The sequence below is a fragment of the Gobio gobio genome, assembly GCF_949357685.1.
Source record: "Gobio gobio genome assembly, chromosome: 20".
Lineage (NCBI taxonomy): Eukaryota > Metazoa > Chordata > Actinopteri > Cypriniformes > Gobionidae > Gobio > Gobio gobio.
In genome coordinates this window covers 23,581,703-23,605,708 of record NC_137113.1, presented here as the reverse complement: position 1 = coordinate 23,605,708, position 24,006 = coordinate 23,581,703, and the positions used below count along the sequence as shown (strand labels likewise).

The window sequence follows — 24,006 nt, the reverse complement described above, 5'->3', positions numbered from 1 at the left end:
AAGCCACCAAAGTGGCCTGCTGCGTCTCATATCTCATTGTCCAGACTGTCTCAAAACAGTCAAGCCAGGTAAAGAAAATAAGGAAGAATTGACTGGAACAGGTTGGGTTTGGCTAAACACAGTGCTTGGACTTCTTGGCTAGAAATACGATCATTTGGAAAAACAAAGATAAGCATGTGGACAAAGCTCAGCATCTTTGATCAATAGCCAGTGTAGAGTTTAATGGGTGTGACCAGGCGCTTTGAGGGATGTTAGTCAAGGACCATCTGGTAAAATGGGCGATGTAGCCTTACTTGACCTGTAGTGTTCATCTGCATTGTGCTCATTTGGCAATTTGTATCATACAAACAGGAGATTCAATTCAGGATGTTCTGCTTCCTAATCAGAGCAGTAACAAAATACCTTTTCTAAATTGATCCCACCCTTTAAAAATAATATTTCCTTCCATTCTTAAGGAAATGCTGATTTTACTGGCAGTTGCATATCGATCTGGCGGAGAATGAACACTATAAAGTAGGTGTATTTTGATGTCATTTAAAGGGATAGTTCACCCAAAAATGAAAATTATCCCATGATTTACACACCCTCAAGCCATCCTAGGTGTATATTCTTTCAGACGAATACAGTCAGAGTTATATTAAAAATGTCCTGGCTAATCCAAGCATTATGGCAGTGAATGGCAACCCAAAATTTGAAGCCCAAAAAAGCACATCCATCTATAATAAACATACTCCACGTGGCTCCTGGGAGGGTTAATAAAGGCCTTCTGAAGTGAATTGATGGGTTTGTGTAAGAAAAATATCCATATTTAAAACTTTATCAAGTATTCCGTATTCAACTTACGACGAAAGTGTGACGCCTCTTGCAGTTCAAAACCATAGAGACAGAGCGACACGCATCATAATCTGAAGACCACGCCCACCTGGGGGGCGATACAAAAAACGTGACTTTGTATTGCGTGAAGCGGCCTCCTTGTCATTTTTGACTCGTAACAAAAAACAGAACAATGTATAAAAACTGATATGTGACAAGGTGAACAGCAAACAAGCTAAACAACACAGAACGAAAAACCCAGAAGTTTTTATAAGCTGTTGACCCAAAAAAACGAGCGTTTAAGGACAAAAAAGTGGATACAGGCAATTGAGACAATGCTATTTTACACTGAGAACTACGCCCACTGGAGGGGAACGTAATCAGTTACAGGAAATATCATATATAAAACTGACATTTGGATAGCGACAAAATGTTTCAGGTGTGTGAGGATCCCAAAATTGACCCATTCTTGCTGCTGAAGCTTCACTTCTTATTGCCTGTATCCACTTTTGCCTCCTTAAACGTTTGATTTTTTGGGTCGACAGCTTATAAAAACTTATTTCTGTGTTTTTTAGCTTGTTTGCTGAACACCATGTCACATATCAGCTTTTAGACATTGTTCTGTTTTTTGTTATAAGTCCGAAATGACAAGGAGGCAGCCTCACGCAATGCAAAGTCAATGGAGAGCGTTGGATTGTGTGACATCTTGCGCTGATCGGGAGTAGAAGTAGAGCCGCGATATCAAAAACCTGCCCACACTCCTGCAGTATCTGTTAACTGCAGAACAACTCATTATGTTGGTGTGAAATAAACAGTAGTGGAAATGTAGAAACTAAAGTTAAAGCTCCAATCTCCTCCCGAAAATCGCTCGGAGAAGCTGTCAATCATGTTGTCACATCACCATTTTTATAGCATCAAATAACTAACTAAAACCAAACTTATTTTAAGAAAAAACACTTGAACTAACATCAGCGTGATAAAAACGGCATAAAATGACAGAAACCATCTTTGTCTCGCGTCACATTAGAATACATGAAGGGGCAGGGTTGATGGGCTATACTTAGACCAACCACCTGGGGGCGATCGTGACGCTTTGTCTACACTTTTCAGGACGTGTGGGGCACTCTTGTTCAAAACACTTGGGCTACGTCTGACGTCATTGTCGTGCCAGTTACGGCTACAGTTGGGCTGCCTTTCACTGCCATTATAAAGCTTGGATTAGCCAGGACATTTTTTAATATAACTCCGATTGTGTTCGTCTGAAAGAAGAAATTCATATACACCTAGGACAGCTTGAGGGTGAGTGTATCATGGGGTAATTTAAATTTTTGGGTGAACGGTCCCTTTAAGGTGAAAAAGATGTTGCACCCTAACAGCATAGCTTTTTCATTTCCACTTTATTTCAAGAATTCTGTAACCACACAAAGTGAGGTCATCCGAGGGCTAAATACCAGTATAGCTGAGTGTTGCATGGCCTCTGTTCGTGGGAGTTTGATATTTTGTCTGATAGCTTGATGACTGGCCTCTACATGTGGTCCAATGTCTGATTGCTGATGCAGTGACATCATTACTAGTGCACATCTGGCCCTGCATTGTTGCAGAATCTGTGCAGGGCAAAGATGGATGACTGGTCTTGCTTAGTTTGCAAGAGAAAAAAAGCAGTCGTACAGACATTTGGTGGATGTTCATTAATCACTGCTTTGAATGATGGGGAAAATGTAGTGATAATGTACAGGACAGTTTCTTTCTGACTTCTACCAGTCACCATCCAGGCTGTTTTTCCTCTCTTGTGGTTCTAGTCTAGCAGTCTGTGCCTTAGGATAGTTTTCACAGACTAACAGAGTCTCCAGTGGGTTTATATTAGTCTGCCTCAGGACGCAGCATGTCTCTTAATTGTGTGAGTGTGTGCGTCAAATACAGCTGTAAACAGCTGCTGATCCTTTGTCTGACTCAATACTAAACCACTTCCTGACCTCTGACGTGATTCAATGGGAAGTTCTATTGGTATATACTTGCTTTATTTTATAGACACATTAGAGAGACAAGGAAATGTAACATGGATCATCACATTTATGCATTCTGCAGACACTTTTATACAAAACTTTCAGTGGCAAATGCTTTTGGGTTCGATGGGGTTCGTTTGGGAATTGAACCCATGAGCTTGAAGTTGCAAGCACCATGCTCTACCAGTAGGGCTCATGTCTTTGTTTTATTAAACCTTTTTATATACTCTGCCCTGTTGTGTTTATATGAGCTAAAAAGGCCCTTTGAGAGCACATAAAGACCACTCTCTCTGTCTTAAAGACCCCATGAGATCAACATGAGTTTTGTGGCTTATAGTCTGTGTTTGTTTACTTTGAAGCCATCTCTCCACCTTTTTTAATGTAAGAGCAGACACCGCCTTTTTTAACTTGAATGTGGAAGGCTGGTATTATCACAAATTGGTATTTGTTATTATATTATTTAAAGGCCCCATGATGTGGATTTTTTTTATTATTTTATAATGTTTCCTGAGGTGTATTTATATTGTTAGTATGATTTTTACATCATAAAATGTCATAATTTAGAAATAAAAGGCATTTTTCTATCCTGATTTTAGCCCTCTGGCTTGAATGCTCTTTTTGTAGGGGCGTGTCTGCTGTGAGACTTCAGTGTAAACGCCCACTGCTGTGATTGGCTGACATCTTTGCATTTGAAATGCGTATTACATGTGGAACCGCTCTCGAATACTTTTACTACGTTTTTTTACTATTACAGCCGTCGAGATTAACGAATCGTGAAAGTGTTGATTAGAGCATTATTTTTAGATCTTTTCCCATCACATGAAAGTCTGCAGTGATGAGCATTGAGTCTGTTGATCGTGTGAATGCAGTGATCTCGTCATTGCAACGCTATTTTTCTCACAAAATATTTTCACCACAACTAACAGCAAACACGACATCGATAAGAATACAGTAAGAGCTTCGTAGTGCAGCATAACAGCGACTCCGCCTCATGTCCCCGGTCCAGAGAGGACGCCGCCTCCTGTCCTCGGTCCAGAGAGGACGCCACCTCCTGTCCCCAGTCCAGAGAGGACGCCGCCTCCTGTCCTCGGTTCCAGAGAGGACGCCACCTCCTGTCCCCAGTCCAGAGAGGACGCCGCCTCCTGTCCTCGGTCCAGAGAGGACTCCGTCTCCTGTCCCCAGTCCAGAGAGGACGCCGCCTCCTGTCCTCGGTCCAGAGAGGATTCCGTCTCCTGTCCCTCCTGTCCTTGCTCCTCCCAAGAAGATTTTGCTACCCATCTATGGAGGCTGTCCCTGAAGGGTCTGCACTGTCCTGGCTCCCTGGACTGCCTAAGCCACCATGGCTCTCTGGACTCCCTAGGCCAACATGGCTGCCTGAACTGCCTGAGCCTCCGTGGTCCCCTGAGCTTCCGCCGCCTCCATGTCCCCTCTTGCAATGGCGCCACCCTGAAGGTTTCCTAGCCAATCGGCAGCGCCCGGATCACCTGCCTTTGACCTCAAGGACTCCAGGGTGCCCGTCCCCCTTCCCCGGTTGGACTCCTTTTGGTGCGAGGCTGCGCCTTCTGGGAGGGGGAGGTAATGTCATGGTTCTGTTTGTGTTTTGGGCTTTCAGTTTCCTGCCAATCCTTTGTTTCTATGGCAACCATCATTAGTTAATTTAGTTCAGCTGTGTCTAGTCATTTTCTTAATTTGCTCTGTGTATTTAAATCCTTAGTTCTCACCCAGTGTTTGTCCGTCTTTGTCAATGTCAACACGTGTATGATGCTTGTTCTGTAATAGTTTCTTGAGTTTCGTTATTAAAATTCCTGTTTCCAGTTCATCATCGTCTTCAAGAGATTCCATCAGCACGTAGTGTGACAAGTAGCAAAGTTTGTTTTATTAATACAAGTCACAGGGCTGAGTTGAGAAGTTTCTGTGATCCTGAGTCCGTGTGTGAGTGACTGTCTGATTCAATAAAGGCAGCGCATTAATTTAGAACGGTGATTAATGACTCATCCTGCACTACACAGACTTTTGTCCAATCAAATGCTTTCCCTGATACCATCTGCAACCGACTAGCAAGTAGCAAATCATGTGCTGTGTCCCAATTTGCCTACTTATACTATCCGGGTATCTTTGGAATACTCATTTCAACAAACTTCGATTTGGGACATTAATTCTATTTTCGAATACTATTTAGGACAGATAGCATGCGAATTGGGATGGAGCAATGGTTCATGGCTGAGATGCTAAAGGCTTTTGGCTATTATAAAAGGGACAAGCCCTTCAAAATGTCCCATCTCAGACTTGTTTCAATAGGAAATGTCTACACAAGAAAGACAACTGTGTTCGTCAAACACTTTTTAATGGGGTCTTTAAGAACTGTATCCATATATTAAAATTATATATTAATTTATAGGTACATGTTGGACAAAAATATGTAAGAAACCTAATTTCTTTTTATTATAATAAATATGTGCACAAGTTCAGAAGTAACACTGTGTACACAAACAGCTGTGCGAGACATCTCTCCAGAGCTGTCAGTTATTCATACTCCCTGCGGCTCTGTAACATGACTGAACTAGAGTGGCAAATCTTTCAAGTAAAACATGAAAAAGTGGTGTTGCATGCCTTTGACTCTTCTTCAGCTTTGGATATATTGTCCCATTAGGGTTTCACATCGAGACATAGCCAGAGGGAAGATTTGAGGGTAGCTTTACTTTTTTTTTCTCTTTATGTCAAACTCAAAACACTCAAGTGTTTGTTCGAAAAGTAGGTGCTTATACTTTAACTTGTCCATGGGAGTATGTGTGTGTGTTTGTAGACTCAGAGTGTCTGTGCTGTAAACTAAGCTGAACTCAAGACCTCTGAGTCACTGTCTAAGCAAGCTGATGCCTCATGATCTTTAGAAAGATTTAGTTTTCTTTAGTTGTCTCTTTCTCTTGCTCTTGTCATTGAATATTCTGTAAATCATTTTAAATAAGTAGAGGATTACTGTAATTTCTGTCTCTGTCATTATTTGTTTCCACCCCTTTCCGTTATTTGACTATGAGATGGAAAGTGAGAGAGGGAAAAAGCAAATGCGTGTAGAAGGTGCTGTGGAAACTGTGGCAAAGATACAGAAGATGAAAGTAGCTGTGGTTCTTAACACTCCTGACCACATCACGGGCGGAGAGGGATCAGATTAGACTGATGTGGTCAGTGTTATTCGCTGGGTGGAAACTCTGGTTAAGTATTTTGATTTTAGGGTATGCTGTCAAAGCCAAGGTAACAGTCTTTCTGTAAAGGCTTGTTTTATTGCTAACAGATGCTAGAATCTTTAGCATGAATAATTAATGCACAGTATGCTTGTTTGTAGTTTTAGGAGCTGAGCTAGCTTAATAGGTTTTTAAGAATATTATTTGTTTTCACAGATTCCAAAGATTTTTGGTTTGATTGAAAGCGTACAAGTTCCTCAAAAAAGGCATCAATATTCAAATAGAAAATATGCAGGCGTGTGTTAGCGCATTCCATTGACGTCAAAACAGTGTTGTTATTGTTAACTAAACCTGACACTATTAAAATATTTTTTAAATATTTTTAATTGAAATAAAGCTAAAATAAAAAAAATTGTACTTAAAAAACTTAAACTTAAAAAAAATTGAAATGTTACAAAATTGAGTGTCCTTGTTACACGTACTTACTATATTAATAACTATAAATTATGCATAATTACATGCAACTAACCTTAAACCAAACCCTAATGCTGCCGTAAGTACATGTAGGTAATTATTATTATTACTCAGTACTTAAATGTATAATTACACTGTAACACAGACACCTTAAAATAAAGTGTAACCCAAAATCAATTGAACCAAAAACAAAATATAAAAATAAAAGCCAATTCAAAATATGAATAATACTATAATCATAATACTAAAACAACACTGTCTCAAACATGTAGGCATATAGGCAATGCAAACAATCTCAATTCCTTGTTGATTCTGCATCTCTACTATCCTATAAAACAGCTGACCTACATGAACTCTCTTTATCTGTCTTTCTTCGCCAAATTCTTTCTGTTCTAAAAACAAGCGCCATCTGTGTTTTTGGGTTTTTGATCCTGCAGGTGTATTTGTACGTGGTATTTAAGCCTTGAGGCAGCTCTCTCATCTTTGTACAGTAATTTCTCTTCCTCTCTGCCGCTCTGCATGCCTTTTCGTGCCTATTTTGTGCCTGTCCATACCTATTTCCTTGCACTCATTTTGATTTGCCAGATGAATAGAGACAGGAATGAAAGAACACTCACACACATTCACTGTACTGCATAAACCAACAATGTGATGGAAATACAAGAGGCCCACTTTATAGGAATCATTCTATAGTTCATGGGGAAAGTGACAGTGACTAATAGATTATGCCACTTCCTGTAGCGGGTCAAGAAAGAGTGAGTAGGGAGTAAGAGTGAGTCAGCCTTTGGGTTCTAAATCTCAGAGGGAGTGCATATATTGTAATGCTCAGAAAATATGCTTATGTGTGTGCGAACAAACTAACACACCTTTTTTATGCTTTTCCACCCTTTCGTGTTATTGTAACCCACTTTCCATCAATTCAAATGTATTTTTAGTAGAGGCGTATGATTTAGGGTGATGATGAAGGCAACCTGCCCTTTGGGTATTTGGGTAAAATGCTTAGTTTGGATTTTAGCCAAGACTTGTTGTCACATGTTTTAGGAATAGTGGTTTCAGGCTTTTCTGTACTAAAAATGAATATGCTTATGTGCATGTAGGTCTGCTGGTAAAAAATAATCAGGTGTTCAATACTATGTGTGTTAAAGGTATAGCTCAAGTTCTGGTTACGATCTGGAAAATTTGTGAACATTTAAGTGCTAAGGCCTCCAGACTTGTCCTTTTAAATTGACTGTGCATTTAGGTTAATGTCAAAGTGTTATGATTTATGGGAATACTTTTCTTCTTCCTCTGTATTTCACCCTTGATACACCCACACAGAGCCCAGAGGCTATTCATACGGAAGCTGCAAGCTTACGGCTCATTTCCACCGGGCGGTACAGTTCAGTACAGTAAAGTACGATTTGGGACCGTAAACCCTGATCCGGCTTTCGTTTCCACCACCAACAGTACCCTTATGATGGTGTAGCGATTGATACTCGTGCGAAGAAGAAAGCGACACAGTAAACAACAATGAATGACGTACAGCAGATCTTGTTCTTGCTACTCGGGATGTGCCTGTTTGTCAAAAGAAAAAGACACACTTTGTTTGAGCCAAGGCTGCAAGGAAAAACACAGCCAAAAATGTATGTGCAAGTGACGATTCTCTGTCAACCTATCAACGTTCTGCAGTGACTCTAGCTCCACCCTTTAGTATCGGACTACTGTGTTAGGTACCCCTACGGTTCGAATTTAGGGTACTTTTCACAACTTCTGACAATGGAAACGGCAAATAATGCATACCGTACTGAACTGTACTGCTCAGTGGAAATGAGCCAAAAGTGTGCTTTTACACCAGCACTTTGGTGTAAGAGTTTGGTTTGCTTTGGTTGGTGGAAAATAGGTCGTTCCAGACTGGTGCATACATAACAACATCAGCACCTAGTTCAACATTGTGGAAAAAGCTGCCACCGGATTCACGTAAATCTATTTGAAGAAAGAATTTAAGAAATTTCCCCCATTAGTCAATCATTTTATCCCTTAAAGCTCATCTTTGATCACCAAAATTACATGTTTAGGGCGTGTTCACACCAGTGTCTGTTTTACATTATAATCCTATGGAGTAAACCGTGTTTTCAAAAAAGTTGTGAGCGATTTTTTTAAACGGCAACTTCTTTTTCTGCAGCGTCTTTTTGAGTTGAAAAGAGTTCAACTTTTCTGATAAAAACGCCCTACGTCAAGTGCCTTTGACAAGCGATGACCAATGACAAGTAGCAAACTCGTTTCCATAACAACAAGAAAAATGGAGAAGGTGCCGGTAGATCGACTAATTTTGCTAGTGTCGGAGCACAAAGAGATCAATGAAATAATATATAATAATAATGATAATAATGAGTCTGGAGCTCCTGGACTAAATTATTGTAAGGACCATACTGTTTTCAAACGCCGTTGTGAACCGGCATTCTCCTCCCTGTTTACTTCAAAAGCCAACGCAAGAGCCAACTTTCTCTTCCTTGACATTTTGTATCTCGGCACCACACAGCACTCTTGTTGCAGCTGTTGTATAGCAAAGCCCTCGGCTGCTATTTGGAACCAAAAGCTGCCAGCTCTTTTTGTTTTTACTAAAAGAGCGCTCTTGTCAACTTTTTCTTGCCAAAAAAGACGTCAAGTGTGAACACAGCCATAAATGTTTTTCCTGTGAAAAAAATGTATTCATGCCTTAAAATAGCTTGAATGTAATTTTACACCCTTGCTTAATTTAGTATACGCATCCCATGAATATGCAAATTTGCCAGTTCAAAGATCCACTCAACTTACTGTAGTAAACGCTGCACAACGGCAAGTGGAAGTACTGGTCACCCTCACATGACACTTCTGTAGATGATATCATGCCTGTTCCCAAGACAGCAATTTTTTGTGTTGTAATGTTATATCTACAAAGACCGCAATTTTCAGTGTTTGAATTTGTGTGTTCATGTGAGTGCACAGCATTTAGCCTACATCATATTGTATTGTTAATTATTAAAACAAAGATTATTGAAGTACATTTTACAAGAAATGCTGTGTTTTAATACAATGTGTTACTTGCCATTTCTTTGTAATTGGTTGAGAATGAAAATTTCATGAAATTTTCAAAGTGATCCAACACCAGTGTATAATTCAGACTGTCCTCCAAAAAAAACGACTCTATAGGTCGTTTTTTAAGCACTTTATTACGACCTTTAAAGGTCCCATGGCATGGCATTTTTTTATTTTATAATGTTTCCTGAGGTGTACTTGTATTGTTAGTATGATTTTTACATCATAAAATGTCATAATTTAGAAATAAAAGGCATTTTTTCTATACTGATGTTTGCCCTGTTGCTGAATGCCCTGTTTCAAGAGGCGTGTCTGCTGTGAGACTTCAGTAAAAACGCCCACTGTTGTGATTGGCTGACATCTTTGCTTTTGAATGAGTATCAGATCTTGTAGTGGAGGGGGCGTGGTTTAACGAGGTCTACCAGGCACGAGCTGCTGCCAGAGAGACGGATGGACCTGAGTTCACTTCTCATCAGTTCTCAGTACGTCTCAGTTCAGTGAACTGTTGTAGTTACTAGAATATACTACAGGTTATTAGTTTATTTGTAGTCGGAGGGACTGTCACTCATGTCAGAAAGTTAGTAACTCTAGTAAATTCCTCCGTCTTCCTCCTTATTCTACCAACTTTGTAACACATGCAATGTACCATTACAGCTGTGGAGATGAACAAGTTACGAGTAAGTGTTGATTATAGCATTATTTTTAGATATTTTCCTGTCATATGAAAAGCGTCAGTAACGCCACAGCGCAAAAAAAGACACAAAAGGGCAGTAATCGAATGTAATCCTGTTTATTGTGGGGCTAGCCCGGATACGCGCACCCCCCTTCTGCTTAATCTCGCGCCGCGTTTGGTGCCTCCGCTGTGGGCCAGATTAGGGCTGCACGATTCTTGCTAAAATGTGAATCACGATTTTTCTCCATGGGAATTGAGATCACGATTCTCTTACACGATTCTCATTTTTTCTTGTACTTTAAAAAAAATGAATCAATTTTAAATAAAAGTAATTAGTTACAATTAAATTAAAATGTAGAAACAACAAATGTAGACAGACTAGATGTAAATATATGCTTATTACTGTTTATTTCTATTTTTATGATTATTTAATATCTTGCCTTGTGGAGAGAGGGTTTTTGTTGTCTTATTTCGTTGTTTAATTTTGTTTTTGCGTTTTTGTAAAAAATGAAAACTATAAATTAAATATTTAAAAAAAAATGTTATAAGAAAACGCTTAACGTGGCTTAATGTACTAAGACAGTGTTACAGACATCCCAACCTAAAAAAAATCATGAAAGGAGGAAAAGTATCCAGAATTTCACCACAGAACATGACTTTACTAGTATATTATAATATAATATATCATTAATATATAATTTCTATAGGCCTATGCAATTATTTGTAAAAAAAAAAAAAAGTAAAATTATGTAGATCACTTTTACTATTTACATAAGCTGCTTATACTATTTATGTAAACTGCTTTTATTTATATTTCATTGCAACTTTAAACAGGTCTAAGGAGTTTGTTGTTTTCATGTAGCCTTGGCAACTAGCCGACCTGAAAAATATGCACATGAAATGAAACTTGTTTAACTCAAACATAACATGTCAGTAACAAACGGTACAGCGTGCAAGATTGTCATTATGTTTATACTTTATACTTTCGTTTTTTGGGGCACTCTCCCTCTGCCATGGCGCTCCAGTTTCTAGATACACTGAACTGATTAATTCGGTTCGGGAGAAGAGATAAAAGCCCGCCCACACTGACAATTGATTGGTTGACTTACCGAAACAAGCCAATCAGGACGCTCTCCGTCTTACATGCGCTTCATTAGGTGCACACCAGCACACACACGCAAGGTCTCTCGCTCTCTCTCCCTCTCTGCCGTGCGCGCGTGCACAGTTTGCGGTTAATTTGTACCTCTTACCGCTACAAATCTGACTCCGTTTAGGTCTGCTCTGCCGTCTTGTTACACGTCAGTAACAGCGAAACATGGCCAATGAGGGAGAGGAGAGAAGTGGAGATTTATGATTGATTGGTTAGTGATTTGTTATTGTGTGAGTGTGACAAGCTCTGGTGTGACCAATAACGCGTGAACGCAGCATGATCTGAGGGAAATGCACGGAAGTGAATCGCCAACATTAAGAAATGAGATCGTATTTATGTTTGAATCGAGATCGTGATTTTTTTTCGATTAATCGTGCAGCCCTTGGCCAGATGCAGTACTTGGGGTCGGTGATGTTGAAGGCCGCCCGGTCAGTGCAGCCCGAGCTTCGGCGTGCGTGAAGTTTATCTCTAAAGATGTTGCTCTGCCGATGTTGAGCAGAAACTAACGACTGTATGCACATTTAAGAACAGATAGACGCGACGAGGACATACAAAAACACTGACTCACAAGCTAGAAAACACGAAAACACCATTCTGTCAGCCGAGGGTGTGCACGAATAATAAAGTTCTGTGTGAACTTGAATAATTAGCTAACAGATCAGAAGGAACTGAAAAAAGACTTCTATTTTCATTTGTACATCCAAACACTGAGAAACTGCCAGCATTCACTCGTTCACAAGCCATGATCTCTCGGGGACAAATATAGCGCTTGCATGGGCGTGTCAAATTCTCTGGGCGGAGGAAAGGGAGGTAACCGTTCCTGTTATGACGTCATAACAGGAAAATTCCAGATCAGCTCATCTGGGATGTTATTTTCTCAAAGGCAGAGAAAGACACCCAGAACTCGGTTTACAACAATCAAAATGTCTAGCCACTTGGGGACAATATTCAGGCTAGGGGAACTCATATTAAAGGGTTAGTTCACCCAAAAATGAAAATTCTGTCATTAATTACTCACCCTCATGTCGTTGAACACCCGTAAGACCTCCGTTCATATTCGGAACACAAATGAAGATATTTTAGTTGAAAGCTGATGGCTGAGAAAGGCTTCACACAGGCCTCCATTGGCATTCAGTACATTGACACTTCCAAGATCCATGAAAGGCACTTAAAACGTCGTTACAAAGTCTATCTCACCACAGTGGCTCTACAATAATTGTACGATGCGACGACAATAGTTTTTGTGCGCAAAAAAAATATCAAAATAACACCTTTAACCAACTTGTTCTCGACTTCCGTGTATGCCTCCACGACGCATGCGCGAGAATATGACGCAGATCCGGCGTTCGGACATATGACCCAGAAGCGATTTGTTTACGAGCAGAGGAAGACGCGCATGTCTAAGCTGTTGGATTCTACATTGATCGTGCTTTAGGTCTCGGCGTAGTTCTCAAACTGGGGTTAAAGTGTGTATTTCATGGATTCCCGAACGCCGGCGCTACGTCATATTCTCGCGCATGCGTCGTGGAGGCACACACGGAAGTCGAGAACAAGTTGGTTAAAGGTGTTATTTAGATTTTTTTTTGCACACAAAAACTATTGTCGTCGCATCGTAATATTATTGTAGAGCCACTGTGGTGAGATAGACTTTGTAACGACGTTTTAAGTGCCTTTCATGGATCTTGGAAGTGTCAATGTACTGAATGCCAATGGAGGCCTGTCTGAAGCCTTTCTCAGCCATCAGCTTTCAACTAAAATATCTTCATTTGTGTTCCGAATATGAACGGAGGTCTTACGGGTGTCCAATGACATGAGGGTGAGTAATTAATGACAGAATTTTCATTTTTGGGTGAACTAACCCTTTAATGTTGAAAAACCTCATAAAATGAAAATTTCATGCCATGGGGCCTTTAAAGTCATGCGCCCTCTAGCTGGCGTAAAAATAATGACAGTGCCGCGTTACGTCTTTAGTCATGAAACGAGGTATGAGCGTTGTTACCAATCAAAATGCGTGCTCATTTAAATGCAATTTCCATTTAGCAAAAATATTTTTTTATTAACAGCTACAACCCCCCCCACACACACACACACACACACACACACACACACACACATGAAAGTGTCCTGTTGTCGATAGGGGCACAACTTTAGTAAACGCTCCTATGGGTCGTATTTCAGGGAAGTAACAAACGACCTATATAGAATAGTATATATAGCGTATTGGTTGGAGGACATGTTGGTATAATTAGTGTAACCTATAGCAGCTTCTACTTCTAGTCCTCAGTAAATCTTTAGTCTTGCAAGGTTTCCATAGCAGAACTCTCTGAGAGGTGTGAGCATTAAGATCATGGCATTCTTTAAAGGATTAAACCACACATAAAAGAGCATTTTCTGTCTTAGATTATAAACACACTTGGTATTGGATTTGAAAGCCACGTGAGGGAATGGTTAAGACATTTTAATGCATTCATTTGTAAAGTTTTCAGAGATGCAGAGAATAACATACAGTAGGCATATGGGTATCTTCTGGTATATGTGGGCACCAATGACATCATAAGATTAAGGAGCACGCAGCAGCAATGAAGAGGAGAATCAGCAAGCCAGTAACATTTTTTTAAAAGTTTTATTTAATTACCATTACTGCTGTATACCATTTTTACAGAATGTTTCTTCAGTTAAAGATTAGCTTAAATATTTTGAACTAGGAAAAACAGGATATATACCTACAGTATTTAGATTATTTTCCATTATTTTCTGTATTTAAATCTACTTAAAAAAAAAAAGTGCATGTGTTATCTTAGATTTAACACATTGCATAACATCATCACAGCATTCGACAATTCTGTAACGTTTTACATACATTCCATATTGTGCTGCATTAGTTTTCATTTGGTTGGACAATTTATCTGTACAGTATGTTGTGGCTTTAGATGCTGTGAGTGAGAGATTTCAACACTCTTTTTCCCAATTCTCCCTCTCTCTTTTCTTTAAGTGTATAATAATTGTTTGTATTTTCTGTCATTTAGCGCTCTTACATTGAAGCTTTGCAGATGTTTCTTTGGAGTGCGATTCCCATAACCCCTCTCTCCTCAATGGTCCTCTCCTGTACCGCCATTGGCTGCACACAGAGCCTCCGCCTCTATGCTATCTTCACAGAGAATGATGAGTATCATTTTACAGAAATTACAAAACAAAAAACTGATAGACAGGAATTATATTTTGTTTTTACATGGCACACTACACGAAACAACACAAAACTACAGACAAAAACACAACAGAAAAGGTAGCATAAAACAATATAAAAGGATATCAGAAGAAATAAATAAAAATAAAACAACAACAAAAGTTTGCCCATGGCAAACTTGCCCTCACAGTGCTAGGGTATTTTAACCAAGCAGTTTAAAGCTGGCTGATTGCGTTTGTAATCAGTAATTTTGTATTAAAAAAAACAACAACAACAAAACATACATCATTCATACTTCATACTCTAACATGCTACATCTATGGCTAGACTCAAGGAACCAGGATTTTCCATCAATCCATCTTTTTAGTGTCAAAGTTCAACATGGATGATAAAGATCACTGTGAATATTTGAGGGACTGCTGGATTTTTAAAGCTGATTGGCCAGCTCCCTGACAGTAGGGACGAGGCCTTGAAATTTATGTCTGGCAGGTGAAGTGAAGGTCTTCCACATTCTCCTATTTTCCATCCACCTCTTCTCTTCCCTTTCACCCACATCCTCTCTCTTTCCCTCTGGCCTTGCATGCTCTCAATACCTTTCTCTGTGGTAGTCAGTACTAGGTATGTTTACATGCACAAATTTTCATCAATCTGAATCAGTCTGATTTCAGATTCTTAAAGTTCTGTTTATATGACACTTAAACTTTGCAATCCGATTTATAAATTTGTTTACATGTATGTATTTTAAAAAAAACTGTCCTGTCGCTGCACACAATATTTTTGAATCTGATTGAGAAAGTAGTTTGATTCAAACATTTCCGCGTTTACTTATTTCAGGTCTACGCCAACCCTTCCAATCTAAATTTTGGATCGAGCTCAATCGGATCGATTTAGGTGTTTACATGAAGGCTTTCGTTCGATTAAGCCGTCAATTTGATTACTAACAAACTATTTGCTTGCGTATAAATGTAGCAACAGTCCCTCTCAATGATAATAGCCCTGGTCTATATAAATGTGTTCGCTTGGGGTCAGAATTAACACTATGAACACAAATCAGGATTGTGTGACTCAACAGAATGGCCAGGACCCATAAATGTACATGATCATATATCAGGAATGCTGTCTCTGGATCAGAGCTGCTCCTTTGCACTCCTTGGCTTAAACCCCTGTAAACAATTTGAAAATCTGATCCTAAATCAGCACTCTGCACAAATACATGATGTTGGATCTCCGGGGGCGTACTTCCTCCCAGAGGTCTGATGAAAATCAATGTCTGTGGTTCTGGCGGAGTCTGGCTGAAACATTTATCAAAATCGTCCGATGGAAAGTGTCTGGATCTGAGGAAATGAAATGAAGACTTTATGATGTCCGCTATGTACTGACAGGATTTGTATTTGATTGCTGTGTTCATGATCGAGGGAGAACCAGATAAAAAAGCATTGGGAAAAAAAAACTGGGGTGGGGGGTGTTGGGGGGGCTCATACATTTTGCATTAAAGCAGATTGGTTTCTTAATTGGGTCTCCTACCCCCATAAGGCTGACCAGCCATAATAACCAACAACACGTCTGCAGTCTGACCCTGGCCAGATGGTGGGCTGAGCCTCGAAGTAGTGGGATGGCCTGACTTAAGGGAGGTGTGTGTGTTTAGTGTGTATTAGTGATTGTGACTGTTTGTCCTGCTGGGCTATACTCCCCTTCGTACATCTATCCATCCATTTATCTGACTCTTTGCTGGAACCGTTGGAGCTAAAGAGGCACCCTGGCTATAGCAGCTGGGACTAGAGACTGAGTGTGGATTGGGGGAGGGTTATGTGTATGTTATCAAGAATGGGCATCAAGAAGAACAAGGGGGAGGAAGGAAATGTAATGGACAGAGAAGTAGGTGGAGGACTTTATGGATGAAGGAAGGCAAAATACACAAAATTATGAAGAATCTGACCAGGGAAATAGAGGAGTTATGGATCAGTGCAAGGTAGTGGATACTATATAGATCAATAGAAGTACGCACAGGATGAGCTTCATGCAGCTGCTCGTTCCTGGTGATAACTTGCAGATGGGTCTTCAACATTGTCCACTCCATTAACTCTAACAAATGGACTCAAATGAACCCAAATTGGACTCTTGTCCTGGTCACCTTGTCCTTGCCAACACTGTACTTGGTACTCATTGTACTTTGACAATTAAGACCAGCATGCAAATACATTTGAACTGAATTACATTTTCTGTGCTGAATAATGATTAGAGCTATAAAGCATTTGGAGAGAAAAAAATTCAAAAATCCGATTGGTAAAATTTTAGTCTGACTAAACTATTTACATGACATTTTAAAAAGATGAATTATTGCTCTAGTCTGACAAAAATCTAACTTTAAGTGTGCACTGTGCATGTAATGCACTTATCGATTATTCTTGGCTGAGCATGCATTTTCAATGTAAAGTAGAAAGCGAGAACATACTGTAGTGTGGCCTCATCTGCACTATTCCCGAGTATCACGTATGGAATGTTGAGCTGTTTTTTGTCAAAGCCTTCTTTAGGGTGTTTCAAGGATAAAGGATTGTGTATCTCCTCTGAGACCCCTTGTTGGACTGGTTTGAAGTGCACTATCCAGCTGATTCTGCCCAACCCAAACACAGCACAAGTATGTCTGAAACTGGGCCAGGACATTACAAGTGAGCAGTGTGTCAAAAGGCAGTCATGCTAACTCCAATTCTGACCTAGTTTTAAAATACTCCTTACTGTTGCTCTGTCTCCATCAAGGCTTTCCTCCGCTGGACCACAGCCAGTGTTCCATACCGCCTGTCCATATGCGCTACAGCTTTCTAGGCTTTCTGCACTATAAAATGGCTATGGTGTCAAATTATGCAACTGCAGCTGAGCAGAGCGGTCTTTACCTCATAGCCATATGGAGAGTCTATGAAGACTGATTGCTTGTGATGAAGACTATGATGATGACGATTTCTCCAGACATGTATACAGAGTTTTGGTTGCAGCTTACCAGCTCAGAAAGTTTCCATTATTCAAATGTACTGCCTGTGTGTGTGTGTTTAATTTTCCACGAGATGGCATCTTATCAGGGGAGAACTGTGAACTGGAGAGCAACCAATGAAAATGATGCCAAGGTTTTTGTCATTGAGTTTGTTGCTCTTGTGCCATTGTGTATGAGGACTGCTGTTTGAAGCATTGCAGTTCATTTAGCCATTTCCTTGAGTTTAAACACATCTGAGGTATTTACAACAGCAACATCTGTTGAAATAACTACAGCATCTGCAGTCTGGCACAAATTAATTTTCTTTATAACAGAGACCACAGATCTCAAGGTATGTGTTTTCTCTCAGGCATAGGCTACACATATACGTATACATTTTTATCTTACTGATATTGTGGAAATCCACCAGTTAATATAAACAACAGATGAATCAATCCCATCTACAGGTTTATCTCAAGACTGACTAGTTAGATTAGCATTCTAATTAAGACAAGAATGCATTGTTGGCTATGAAGGGTTTGATAGATTTGCTATGCCTCCTGTGGTCGTAAATCCTGTCTGTCTACTCTTTGTTAATTCCGTAAGGAGGCTTTGGCTTGATTATACTTTATGTATACGTGTACGCATGTGTATGTGTATGTGTAGGTGTAGGAGAAGAGTACAGCCAAATGTCTTTTTAAATCCTAGTCACTTTTCTGCTGTTTGGATACTAAGAGCAGCAGTGCAGATTGCAGAGATGATATGTTTCAAATGAATCAAAAGCGCTCTGCAACACTCCAGATAACTCTGAAAACATTGTCCAGTAATTATAAAGGTTCAGCAAAGCCTGCAAGCATTTCAGGGCTGAAAAAAGAAATGTCAAAGGGTTCATTCAGGACTCTGATTAGAAAAATGCTAGTTTTTAATAGAGTACAGAAACAACAACCTCTAGAGCATTTCAATTAATTTGTCTGTGTGGAATCAAAAATCCTATTGTCTTGCAGGTGGTGTGCATATGATTTTGGCTTGTGTATTTTGCCAGTGAGGCCAGACACTTTAGTAATGAGGTGTTTCACCAGGGCAACAGATTGTTGCTGCATTCCTTGGAGATATGAAAACACATAAGCACTGATGAGTGACACGAAGACACATTATATGAGATTCACTTCAAAAGACCTTGAATTCAGCTCATGTGTTGACCCTGAAATAATAGCCTTTGCTGTAATAAACGCCCTCCCAGAGGAAACAGTCATTCCACTGGCTACCAGGCTCTTTAATGCTTCATTAGAGATTTGTTTGTTTAAAGCTTACCCTCCTCGCAGTTACCAGTTTGCCAGTCTGGGGCCTCCACCCTGCTTCCGACATCCTGAGCACGTGACGTGAGGACCAAGTCCTATTAGAGGGGTGACACAGAATTACTTTTTGACAATGTGCCTAGAGCTGGGAAGAGATAAAGTTTATATGCGGTTTACTCATAACTTTGTTTCTGTAAAACTACAAACTGTGTATTCCATGTATCTTTCATTAGAAATTAGTTAAATGACTCAATATTTGAGATTCTAGACTGAACTGAAATGTTTCACAATTTACAGATTAAATAGCTCTTCCGGTGTATCTCTCTAAAGACTGTTGACTTCTCTAAGATATCACTCTATTGAATTGTGCAGTTATAATGACCTCAAACAAAGATTTAGTTCTGTGGCAGTGTAACCTAATTCCCTCTTTTCCTATTCTCTTCTCCACATAACTCTCTCTAGATTGTGCCTTTTTAAGTGTGAGTAGATAACGAACATGGCTTTGTCATGACTTTCATGTTGATGTGCCACAAGAAGCAGTTGACATCTTGACAATACACATTTCAGTGTTCTTGTTTTATCAAAACATCTGCAATCTAAGAAGTTAAACACACAAGGTATACCCCAACTGATACATACAAGAATACAGGAAAGCAACTAAACAAACAGAACACAGATAAGTGTGTTGTTATCATAAAACTGGCACTTGTTTGAATCTGATACAGTGTTGAATCTGATACTGTGGGGAATGCAGGCATTGTGTTGAGTCAAAGATACTATTGCTCTCCTCCTCTGTGCTGCAGGCTTTGGGTGGACTTAATGTCTGCATATCAATTTGATTCTCTCCCCGGTATGATGTCAGAGCATAGTTGTTTTTTTGTGCCAAGGTCAAATACATGGACAGTGTCCACATACATGGGAGTTCAGTTGAAGTTTTTATTTTAATTTTTTTAAGATTCACTAATTCCAAATTATGTTGTGCTTTTACGATTTTTGAGTAACCCCTATATAGGTCTAGCCTGGTCTTACCAGACTCTCGTACATTTAATTTGTACAGAGAGTCTGGCCACTCTCCATTGACAAGCGTTTACTTCCTTGAAGGCGGGTACTCTGTTGAAGTTTAAAACTATTGGATCTGCCCAGTGCTGCTCTGGATTTGCCATAATAACCAATCGCTAACATTTGGTCATGACGTATGTCGTGCGCCGTCAATGGATTTCTCACATGGCAGTCCGTAAAAATAACTGCAGATTGTGTACGCCACCTCAGTGATAAAACCTAAAACTTGTGCTTTCGGATTGTGATTTATTCACAGTGGAGGGGAGAGTTTTGTGATCGGGAAACGCGCTCCTCACGTGGTCCATAACATGATTGTATGCTGTAAATAAAATATCATATGCTTGGTATGATAAGAATAAATGCTGCCATAAATAATGGCCCAATTCAGATGTTTACGGGGTTTTCTTCTTTTTATTTTTTGAGCGGTGATGAAATATATTGCTCTTGAAAATTCTTGCCAGCATTTAAAGAAATACAAGTCTAGAAATGCATCCAAATTACAGCGACGCGCAGCCACACGGTGCTCTGCAGTGGTCAAAAACGATATAAACAGTGAATTTTGAAGTGATATATATTCTTGAAAACTCAGAGGACAGCAATTCAATTACCACACGACCTTGGTGTTTGTCTAAAACAGTAGGTGATTCGGCCGGGGATTTTTACGCGGGTGGTGGCGGGAGACGGACGGCAATAAAATCACTGACTAGCCCCTGTAAATGATGACAATACCTTACGACCCCACAAGAAACAATTACTGTCCGAATAGGGCTTCAGCCAACGCCTTCACCACGAACGGAGCGAGCTGGAAAATCAAACTTTTGATTCGAATCCAGTGGGGAGGAAGGCCACAACATCATGGCCACCAACAAAACTCAGCAAAGATTGTTCTTGCTCCGGCTTTAACTTCTGGATATTCGGCAGCGGTGCCATAACGGAATGAATGGCTTCGCTCGCATCTTTCTCCGCCGCCATTACTGAACTACAACTCAAACTAGCGCACAACATCAACGCTGTTCGCTGATTGGACAGGTAAAAATGTATTTGGAGAAAACCTAAGAATATACAGCAGTCCCAGACGGAGTACTGAAGGAAAATGAAAATGGAGCGGAAGTACGTAGGAGGGCGGAGCCAGGCTAATAGAGGTCATGAAGGAGAAAAAAATAGGATAAATGGGAAAAAGATACTTTTTTGTTTTGTTTGATTGTTTATTTTCAAATAAATGTCGAAGTAAAATGTATGTCTAAATATCATTTCAGCCTTATCAGTGTTGGACCTGTTTATAGGAAACATGAGAAGCGTTAGTTATAAATTCAATGTTTCCCAAGAGGTAAAACAAAACAGGGACTAAGGTTATTGGAAAAACCCAACTTTTTCAGCCACTAAAGACTGTATCTTGATGCACTGTTAAAACATCTGTAGGTCAATGAAAAAAATCTGTTTTCAACCACATTGACGCTGTGATTATAGAGTTTCTCACTTTTTATAGACCCTTTCAGATGAAAGACTTGTAATTATTAATCCATAAATAGATGAGTGATTTATAGAAATGCATGTATAAACTTGTCAGAGAAGAATGCTCACTCACAGCTATAAAGCAGCAAACCTTTTTTGGTCTCGTCTGATCTACAATGGCAAACAGTTACAATTACGATTTATTTATTTATTTAATTAAAATATTGTTAGTTGAGCAAGATGGATGAGATTTTATTTTATTTTTTATTTAGAAAATACCTATAGATCAATATGAATCAGGATCTGCTTGAGCTTGTGTATTAATTCTTAAACTTCTTTAGAATGAAAGTTCACGCAAGGATACAGATATTCTATATCATTCTGAGGTAAATGTTCTCATCTTAAATATGTTAATAAACGTGTCTATGCATAAAGTTTCACTAAGCATTAAATGCTCGTTAATCGTCCCTCTCCACACACATGCGCTGTATCCAGCTGTGGAATTGGAGAAGTGGGGCTACAGGGCGGAGAAAAGAGGGAGAGGAAACTAAATAGAAAGGAAGGAGGTCCCACTTTTCTCCGAGCACGACATGGAGAGAAAGTGAAAGATTTTCTTTTAAGTCTCCAAACAGCTCCCCTTCGAAGGCGCAGCGGTTGGCTGTCGGGATCGCGATAAACAGAAGGCGAACAGAGCTGCTCTGTGTCAGGATCGAGGAGACAGTCAGGGGAAGTTTTCAGAGGAAACGACACATTGCCGGGCGGTAGCGAGCGGAGGTCTGCTGGTTCGCAGAGAGAAAGCGGGGGAAACAGAGACGGCTCTGTTGCGCGGATTTTAATGAAATACAGCAGCTGTCGGACACACGCCTGCAATCCCTACCTACTCGGAGTTAGATGCGTTTGACTTTAAGATGCGGAGCGACCCCATACTGTTCGCCTCGAGGGGTGAGTGTCCAGTATCTCAATGAGACGATTCATTGCATGTTTTCAAGACGTAGATTAATATTACTATGTCCACGTGTAATTTATTGTGGCAATGAAAGAACAATGTATGTTTAGCGAGATGCAGTATCACAAAGTGTATGAGAGAAACGCATTTCTCATTACATCCTCGCGATTTGTGAGAGGATGAAGTTAAATAATATTTTCGTATTAATTTAATGTAAAAGAAACGGTAAGTTAAGAAATAAAAAAATATTTAACATTATGGACATTGCAAAGGCGATATTACCGTCTCGGTTTTGGAAGAGCCGTTCACCCCGTGAGTCAGATCTTCTCCTTTGAATCCTGCTCTTCTCACTGAGGTCAGTTAGAAAAGCCGTTGCAATTTGAAATGTGAAGAGGCGGTAAATTTAATGACATGACGTTGCAAGCAATTCGTTGACTGCTATTTTTGTTCATTTGTTTTGTTATTTATTAATGTTCAGATTTGCATTTAATTAAAATATTTTAATACTATTAGAATACTAGTGTTGCATTTATTAAGTAAATCAGAAGAGTGATCTTTCCAGTCACCCATAATGACTTTAGGGTGATACAGGTGCCCTAGTTATCTTCCGTCACAGAAGTCTGCACTTTCGAAAACATATCATGATCTGGATAGGCAGGACATCTATGATTGGCTGGTTGTCTGGCAGCTGTGAGGTGTCAGGTATCCTGTACGTGCATCACAACTCTGCACTCGGTTGGATATGACAGAGCCCTATTGTCCACAGTGGTTTAACGGTATCTGAGTGCAGGGCATAGCATTGGCTTTGGAGTTTTGTAGCCTATATAAAGGGCCAAGTGTGGTTTTGCCATAGCATTGTGTTGGTCCCTTAAATACTTGTTTCTAATTAGTCAGTTGCTGTGGTCAAACTGTTGTCCAGGATATGGGACTGCTGCCTGTATCATTATTGCAAAAGAAAGAAAAATCCTTCAGATTGATACAAGACCCCTCTGCTTTATTTTGAGTTCCTGATCACCTTTTTTGTGTTAAAGACCATATTATCCCTGAAATATGTTAACATATGTAAACTACAACGCCTCTCTCTTAGTTTTGCACTAAAACATGTCAGCATAGTTCCAGATGTGACAATGTTCCTTGTGGATTTGAACTTTTCATCTTGTTTTAAAGCTCATACTGGGCTGCGCTGGTGGTTAATGTGTTTATTGGCATTTTGGAACATATGGCACTGTGTTGTTAGACCAGTCTGACATGGTATGAATTGGCACTCGATTAGTGTGTGTGATGTGGTGGGTATTGGTCTGTTAGCCTACTTGGCTTTATTTTAGGGGGTCTCCTCTCAACAGTTTCTACGCTGATGAGTTTTTAAAGGCTCACACGTGCCAGAAACCCCCAAAGTCCTTCTTTCTCTCCAAGTAGAGATGTCTGTCCCAAAAAAGACGAGAGACAAGAAGAAAAATCTTTAACTTTGCCTACCTCTGTCTTTTCTTCCCACTCTGTCAACTGCTTGGCTCTACTGCAGTTTTTATCATATTTTTCTCTTTTTTTCCCCCTCTCTCAATTGCTACCATAAACATTCACTTTTAATGAGTTAATGGCTCTCTACATTGTCTCTATGGGGAGAGTGCCAGAGAGGTTAGTGTTTGCCTTTTTGGCAAAACAATTTAAGATAATTTGAGAAACTCTATAAGGATAAGGAACTTCCATGCTTTCGTGACATTGCTATTAAGTTGAGTATATTTAATATACTCAACTTAATAGTATATTT

The 24,006-nt window shown here is 39.7% G+C and overlaps 1 protein-coding gene and 1 long non-coding RNA gene across 3 annotated transcripts in view; one reads left to right on the top strand and one right to left on the bottom strand.

The window, feature by feature from the left end:
- The window catches only part of afap1 (actin filament associated protein 1), a 62,945-nt gene that overhangs the window by 1,055 nt on the left and 37,884 nt on the right, over window positions 1-24,006 (top strand). Inside the window, exon 1 of one of the 2 annotated variants that reach the window (XM_079845745.1) lies at window positions 21,867-22,237. The exons of the other annotated variant lie outside the window; for it this stretch is intronic. Within the exon in view, the coding sequence (XP_079701871.1) occupies window positions 22,204-22,237 (34 nt within the window). The 5' untranslated portion in view covers window positions 21,867-22,203. Of the gene's footprint in view, window positions 1-21,866; window positions 22,238-24,006 lie in introns of those variants that run through there. 2 annotated transcript variants of the gene reach the window in all.
- LOC307143921 lies at window positions 13,787-22,593 on the bottom strand. The gene is made up of 3 exons (XR_013818643.1): window positions 22,524-22,593; window positions 18,801-18,882; window positions 13,787-15,861 (listed from the first exon to the last, which is right to left on the bottom strand). It is a non-coding gene; the product is annotated as an uncharacterized lncRNA (long non-coding RNA).